The 7,738-nt window shown below is 38.4% G+C and overlaps 1 protein-coding gene across 2 annotated transcripts; it reads left to right on the top strand.

Moving 5' to 3' along the window:
* Positions 1–5,530, top strand: LOC120508490 (ovalbumin-related protein Y-like). Of its 2 annotated transcripts, XM_039722168.1 has the most exons (8): positions 1–29; positions 1,062–1,246; positions 1,912–1,962; positions 2,565–2,693; positions 3,291–3,408; positions 3,642–3,784; positions 4,112–4,267; positions 5,032–5,530. In XM_039722168.1, the coding sequence occupies exons 2-8, from the start codon at positions 1,079–1,081 to the stop codon at positions 5,431–5,433; spliced, it is 1,167 nt and encodes a 388-aa protein (XP_039578102.1). In that variant the 5' UTR covers positions 1–29; positions 1,062–1,078; the 3' UTR covers positions 5,434–5,530. The 2 variants fall into 2 exon arrangements, with proteins under 2 accessions (XP_039578102.1, XP_039578111.1); XM_039722177.1 differs by lacking the exon at positions 1–29 and having other exon boundaries at positions 1,070–1,246; positions 1,912–1,970; positions 2,558–2,693.
* The last annotated feature ends 2,208 nt before the right edge of the window (positions 5,531–7,738 follow it).

A 7,738-nucleotide genomic window follows, 5' to 3' on the forward strand; every position in this document is an offset into this window, starting at 1 on the left:
CTCTACCTTTCCCTGGTGAACCTGATAAGGTAAGCATTTCTTTCAGTGACAATTTAAGTTCTAATCTGCAAGATAAAAAACAGTTGTCTTTTACAGTACTTATAACTGTATTAATGTAACTGCATGTTTGTGGCCTTCAGTGTCAGTTGAAGAAACTAATTATCACAGAATGCCTTTTGCAGAAACCATACCTATCTTCAGATGTATAGTCTGTATTATTTTGTTATTTCAGTCTGCCATGAATAAAGTATTTGTATTTATGAGCTATAGTTTTGTTTACTAACTCTTCCACATTGAAAAGCTGGTGATAAGTTACAACAGATTTTCTTCCTTCTTCCTCTATTGCTTTATTTTTTCATTTAGTATTAAAAGACAAAATTGAATTTGTTTCAATCCCAGGGGTTATGTAAAATGTTCTCTGAATGAAATCAAGGAGTGCAGAATGTTTAAATAATCCCATCATTCTACAGTTCTGTGTTATCTTTAATAGTTACATTTTCAAAGATAAATTACAACAAAAAACCCCCCAAGCACTTGCTTCATGAGTCTGTTTCTTCTCCAGGAACAAAAACAGAGCTTAAAGCCTAAAATATAATAGTAAGCAGAATAGGTAAATAATAAAAAAAATCCATCTTATATTACTTATACAATCAGTTCAATTTAGAGAGAAAATGAGCATCCATTCTATCAGGGGAAGAGTTAGATGCACTGTTGTTCACATTATCTTACATTAGGAGATGACTGTCACACGAACATGTTGAATTAATAGAGACTGTGATATACATATGGCACAGTACCCTGGATTTTGTTCTCTAGCACGGCACACTGTATTTTCTAGTCTGTGTTTTCTTCTTTCACCAGCCTATGCACAGCTGGCAGATGTCCAGCACTTTGATTGCTCATGAATCCAAAAGCATATCTGCCTTTTAAATCCACACCACTGGATTCTGTTTGCTGAAAAAACTCTGTGCACTAAGTTTGGGGTTCATGTGAACTGAATTTTTTGTATTACAATTGACCTATTTCACCACAGTAAGTCAGACTCTTTCTGCTTCCTTCAGACAACAGGGATTTCACAATGGGCTCCATCAGTGCAGCAAATGCAGAATTTTGTTTTGATGTATTCAAAGAGGTGAAAATCTACCGCAGCCATGACAATGTGCTCTTTTCCTCCCTGAGCATGCTTTCAACCCTGGCCCTGGTGTATATGGGAGCAAGGGGTAAGACTCAATCCCAGATGGAGAAGGTAAGTTACTTACAGGGGTGTAAGTGACCTCTACTTGTGCCACTTGTTCCTTCTAGGTAACATCGCTGAAAAATATCCATTGATAAGGTTTTCACCTGTTTCAATGCACAAGGACTAAGCCAAAGTCACAAAATGGAGAACTTACTCAAGAGTTACATATAGACAACACTAATAAAAAGGTGTATATTTTCAATATAACAGGCAGTTGGCTTAAACATTAAAAAAAACAACAAAAAAACATCTCAGGGACAATAGCAAAATAGACTACCAGTCAACAATTTTATGATTTTTAAATTTTGACAAGTTCCAAATAATGTAATCAGATTTTCTTTTTTAATATATATAAAAGATAAATCCCAGAAAGACAGGAAGACAGACTATTTTTAGCAACACATAATATGTAACTCAATTGATTTCTAGATATTTGCTAGAAAAAAATGTAATCTAAGAAAAGAATAGTATTTACAGTTTCCAAGAAGGTCACAGAGGGCATAGACCAGTTGCAAGCTTACCTGTGAATTTTTAGTTAATCTATTTTCTCAGCAACTTTTTTTTTTTTCCCCTGGGCCAACAGGACTTTTTACACAAGCAACATATGTAAGTCTCAAATTCACATTGTTGTTGGTCATGCTTCTCATTTCTACCACTGGTATTTTCTCTTGCAGGTTCTTCACTTTGATAATGTTACAAGAGATGGAGACATTTCTGACTCACAGGTAGAGAAATAATTCAATCTTCCTTTCTGTCTTATTTTCACCTCAGAACAAAAGTAGAACTTTTCTGCCTCTCCTCCTGGCAGTTTCAGACCCTGACAAAAACTACAGTAATGGCCTCAAACCAAGGGGATCTGCAGAGGGAGGGAAGGAGGGTGTGGTTCACCTGTTTTTAAACAAACATAGAAAGACAGCAGGTTGCTTATCTTGCACCTGAACAAGTAATGGTGTGAGGAGAGTGCTTTGGGCACCAGGGTGGCTTCCCAGGCAAGTGCTGCTGGGGGATGAGTGAAGAGGGCTCAGCACCTAGAGCCAGGGCACAGCAGTTCAATTTTCAGCTGGGCAGAGAAGAGCCCTGTCACTGAGACCTCTTCAGAGGTCTCAGTGACAGAAACTCAAGTGCATGTTTTAAAAAGCACATTTCAGGGGATTTGTCTTGACAAGGATGAATGTGCCCAGTCTATGCAGCACTACCACAGCACTGGCTGCCCCAAAGTCTGTGGGGGAAGACTGGCCTGTAGCATCACTCTTAACTGAAAGGGATGAGTCTTTAGGATCTTATTTCCTTATGCAATCTCTCTTCTTTTTTCATGTCATCACCTCAGTGCGGCCCTGCTGAGTCCATCCACAAAACATTCAAGGATCTCCTCTCAGACATCAGCAGGCAAAATGCTACTAACTCGCTCAGGATTGGTGACAGACTCTATTTTGAAAAAACTTACCCTATTCTTGAGGTGAGTTATACTGTGAACTGACTTCTACAAGATTTCCTGTAAATCACCACCAACAGTAGCCCACTCTGTTGATGAAGAGGTGCTTGTGAGAGAGAACTGGTACAAAAAGAGTTTGGACTTTTCTGTGCCTTTTAGATGAAGGCAAAAGATATAATGGCATAAAATATGCCTATATTGCAAATCACAGGGAGTAATCAAGATTGCTGTTAATTTACAAGAAAATGGCTTGTAACACTTAAGGGAAATTAAATAAAGTTTTTTACTTGAAATAATGAAAACTGAAATTTTCAGTTTTCCTAGTAAAAGGAAACTTTGCTTTTGAAATCTAAGAATGTGAGAACACAATATTCAAAACCCTAAAGTGTGAACACAAAGAGAAGGTGACAAACGTTGCTTGTCCTTACAAATGTTTGTTAAACAGAAACTGTTTTGGTAAAACAAAAGAAACATATCCAAATTTTACTTGGAACCCTGTCTCATCAAAAAGTGCCAGACCTAGCACTGTTCCTTAAACCATTCTGCTTTATTTCACAATCTTGTTTTAGACATTCATCCAAGACCTCATCAGTCTGACAACTGTAACCCTTTTGCTTATAGGAATATATAAAGTGTGCAAAGAAATTCTACAAAGCAGAGCTGGAAGAAGTTGACTTCAAAACAGCTGCAGAGGAAGCAAGAAAGCGCATTAATTCCTGGGTGGAGAAGGAGACAAATGGTAAGGACTTAAAAATCGGTAGCAGGCATTTTCCCTCACCTACCACAAACTATATCCGTGTCTTCCTCTCCTCAAAACTGCTAGGAAAGGTGGGTCAAGAAAGTGCAGGTTGCTTATTGCTATGAAAATGAAACTCCACAAAGCAGGAACCCCCAGCCTCACCCCAACATCACAGAGATTTGTGCACATCAGAGGAGGTGTATCTTACTTCTCTCTTCTTCTCTCCCTTAAAGGACGGATCCAAGACCTCCTTGTGTCAGACTCTGTTGATTTCAATACTGCGCTGGTCTTTCTGAATGTCATTTACTTCAAAGGGATATGGAAAACTGCATTTAAAGAAGAATACACTTGGGAAGAGCCTTTCAATGTGACTGAGGTAGGAGGGCACAGACACACCTCTGGCCAGGGCAGCTGTTGACTCACACAGGCAGGAGTCTGGGTGCTACAAATATCTGTCACAGGTTGGGTGATTTTTCTGGGTCCATCATTGTCAGTGAGTTGGCCTAGAGCCAATTAGTGTTCACAAGATTTGAGTCTGACCAGGCTTCCAGGACACACAAGCAAGCAAGAGAGGAAAATGGAGACACAGCTCTCTTCAATAGTCAGCATGGTTGAAAATTGAATCCTGCCCTTTCAAAGGCCTTGTACATTTGTCTGACCAAAAAGATTGCTCCCACAATCATCTGACATTTTGTTTTTGCAGCAAGAGAGCAGACCCGTACAAATGATGCATCAGAACGGCACCTTCAGAGTGGGAAGAGTGGCTGAAGATAAAATTAAGGTCCTGGAGCTTCCCTATGCCAGCGGAGAGCTGAGCCTGTTGGTGCTGCTGCCTGATGACATCTCTGGCCTGGCACAGGTATGGCCCTGGCAGGGCAAGCAGAAGACTTGTGGCTTCAGTGGGGCTTGGCTGCTGTCAGACCTTTTGCTGCCCATTGACATGGCAGCTGCCCACCCCACGGCTGTGCTGGGCAGGCAGGGAGCACAAAATGTGCCCAGGTGCTCAGGCAGAGCCTCTGAGGAGAGTTCTGAGCTCAGTTGTATAAAATGAAGGTAAAGCAGTGTAGTGCTGCTGCAGCACTGCAGAAGAGGATGTTGATAAATGCACCTATCTCTATCAGGTATCAGAGGCAGGAAAGGTAGCAGGATTTTTATCACTGTGAGTGGTTTCAAATGTTTGCAAAAGAAGAAAAGTTTATCCTAGGGGAAACAAAAAATGAAAGTGATGAAGAAAGCATTCCAAGAACCGACTAAAAGGAAAATTATAAAAGTAACATTAGAAAGGAAAAAAAGTTGCAGAAAGGGATCAATAAAATATCTTCCAAGAGGAACAGTTTTAGAGCAAATTTGATTTGAAGTTTTCAAAATTTAATTTTACGAAAAAAGACTTGATCTGATGAAGAAATTTTCAGATGAAAAAGATTTGTCTCAAGACAGACATATGATATAGGTTCCATAGTCAGGAGGAAGCACACAGGATAAACAAGTGCATTTAAGAACAAGTATCAGTTCTATTGTATGCCTAAAGTAAATGGAAAAAGCCAGTAACAGGTGGTAAAAACACAGCTCTTAAGGCCATTGAACTTCTGTCTCATACATTTAATTCCCTGCCTCTCTTTGCAGATTGAGAACAAAATCAGCTATAAAAAACTCCTGGAATGGACCAGTCCCAAGGTGATGGAAAGGAAGAGAGTAAAAGTGTACCTCCCACGCATGAAGATTGAGGAGAAATATAACCTCACATCTGTCCTGACGTCCTTGGGTATGACCGACCTGTTCAGCCCCTCAGCCAACCTCTCTGGCATCTCTTCAGCAGAGGGCCTGAGGGTGTCTGAGGCCATCCACGAGGCATACATGGAAGTCAATGAAGAGGGCACAGAGGCAGGTGGCTCAGAGGTGGTGACTGGAGACATCCAACCTTCCTCTGAGTTTGAAGAGTTCAAGGCTGACCACCCATTCCTTTTCTTGGTCAAACACAATCCAAGCGACATGATGCTCATCTTTGGTAGATATTGTTCTCCCTAAGGAGAAAATGGGCTGGAAATAATGCTTGCCTATCCCTTAGAACAGACCCCTTTTACTCTGGTATTGTAGTATAATCTAATCTCTTCAGTATTTGGAAAGCCTTCAGTATCTAGGGAGATATTCCTCAAGAAGTGTGTGACTTTTAAGATCTTTGGGTGCTGATATTTCTGCTTACAGAAGTTGCACTTAAGACTTATATCCAGGAATAAATAAGAACTTCAAGAGGTAGCTTAACATTGTGATTGAATAACTTAAGATTCAGGACCACTGTTTTGATTCTTGTGAGAAATTCTGACACTGATATTGAGAGTCTGTTTTTTTACAGGAGTTCTCTGAAATAAACACAGCTATTAGAATAATCCCATTCCTTTCTGTTGAACTCTCTGGGCAACCATCCTTGAATTGATGCCTGAACAACTTGCAGATGAAATTCTTAATTTCAGCAAATCATTCTTTGAGTAATGCATTTATGCTTCTTTGTTCTGCACATACTGTAAGGCTAAGGTCTTGTTCTGAGGAGGCATACAGAAAATTTACCGTTTCTTCTTAAATCATCATCTCCAAACACAGCACCTTCCTGACTGATACAATTTCCCAACTTCATTCCCATGATATGTCATTGATTTCGTGAATGCCAATTGTTCTATTTATTCTAATAAAAGCATTGCAAACTAATCATGTCTCTGCCTGTTCTGTATTTCTGCACCACACAACCAAAATACATCGTATACTGGGTCGTGGTTATTTGCAGAATGCATTTATACTAGAATTTAGATACTATTTTCAAAACCAGAATGTACACATATATGAAGTATTCTAGAGCCTAATATTTTTTTCCTAAAATTCTGAATTTAAGCAAGATAAGCCCTCTAGCTCCTATTTTTACCTTGCACCCATCTCCATATGACATATCAACTCAGTTTTTTAAATCTGCTATTGTATTTACAGATAGTTTAAAAATATTTCCTCTAATCGCCCTCAGGAAATACACTAAAGTGATGCCTAAGAGATACAAGTTCAAAAACATGAGGAAAGGTGGATTGCTATTTTTCTTTTAAAGATGTACTGCTTCAGCTGTCTAATACCCACAGGAACCGTGCAAGAAAATCTTGCTGTCTTTTGATAACATAGGCCTCTGGAGGCATCATTTCCTATTTCAGAGTCTTTAGGGGGAAGGTTCATCAGGTTTCAGTTTATCCAATTGAAAGACTTATTAGTGTTGATCACTGACTTAAGCAATCTTCCTTCTGCTGGCATACACATGCAGAGCTGCAAATCACAGTACTTAAAAAGTGCTTAGAAAAGGGAGACACTTGGCAGTATTTGGAGCTGCCTCAACATTTTAGAAGTAAGTATTAAATATAACTTGAAATGATGATGCTGACTACAGGGAAATGTATCTTGGCTGCTATGAAGCCTATGGAAGAACTGCAAATACTGGTCTTCCCAAGACAGTTTTAAGGAATTAGACATGGTTAACAGAAGTATTCAAGTAAAAAAGTATTATTTTTTATGTAATTTCAAGCATTACTATGCATATAATGTTCTGCTTCTCTTAAAACCTAAGACAGCAAAGAGTTGTTTTGCTACAACTAAAGCAAAAAAGAAAAAGGCAGGATTTATGAAATACTGTTCTAAGAAGCAGAGGGTGAAAGTTTATAAACAATTATAGATCTCTTATTAAACTGAAACAAGCATATCTATCACTCTCCACTTTCTAGGCACAATGAAAATAAAATTAATATTTATTGAATTATATAACATGAATATTAAAAATAACTATTCTCTTGTTTAATTTTTCCTTTGCTTGATGGTTATTTTAAAGAAAAGAAATGGAGAAAATCAATGGTAATGAAATGAAGATGAATGAAATCGTAAATTATTTCCTAAAACTACATATGAGAGCGGTCCACCTAATGTCCTCACTGTGAAACAGAACTATTTGACTCATTTTACGTTCGGCCGTTAGGTGTCACTAGGGATACAAAATGATGTCTCGAGTCTTCTGGCTTAACGTATGTTCCAATTTTGTTCTTAATTTTTATGCAAGAAGATGATTATGATCAATATACTGAAAATGTAAACCAGTGGCACTGGGCTTGAAACCCAGTAATTTTTGAAGAAAAGGACAGAAATATTATTTGGTGAAAGATTGGAGACATTTTTAAATGTCTGTGTCCTGAAAAAAATATAATGGTCAAACACTGTAGAATGGATGGAGCTGTTTTGTTTATGAAAGAGAAACCATCCTCTAAAGAAGCTAAAATGAGAGATAAAAGTGCAGATTCAGAGAGGTTGAATAAGA

Source organism: Passer montanus, unplaced genomic scaffold (assembly GCF_014805655.1).
Source record: "Passer montanus isolate IOZ18808 unplaced genomic scaffold, ASM1480565v1 scaffold107, whole genome shotgun sequence".
NCBI classification, from domain to species: Eukaryota; Metazoa; Chordata; class Aves; order Passeriformes; family Passeridae; genus Passer; species Passer montanus.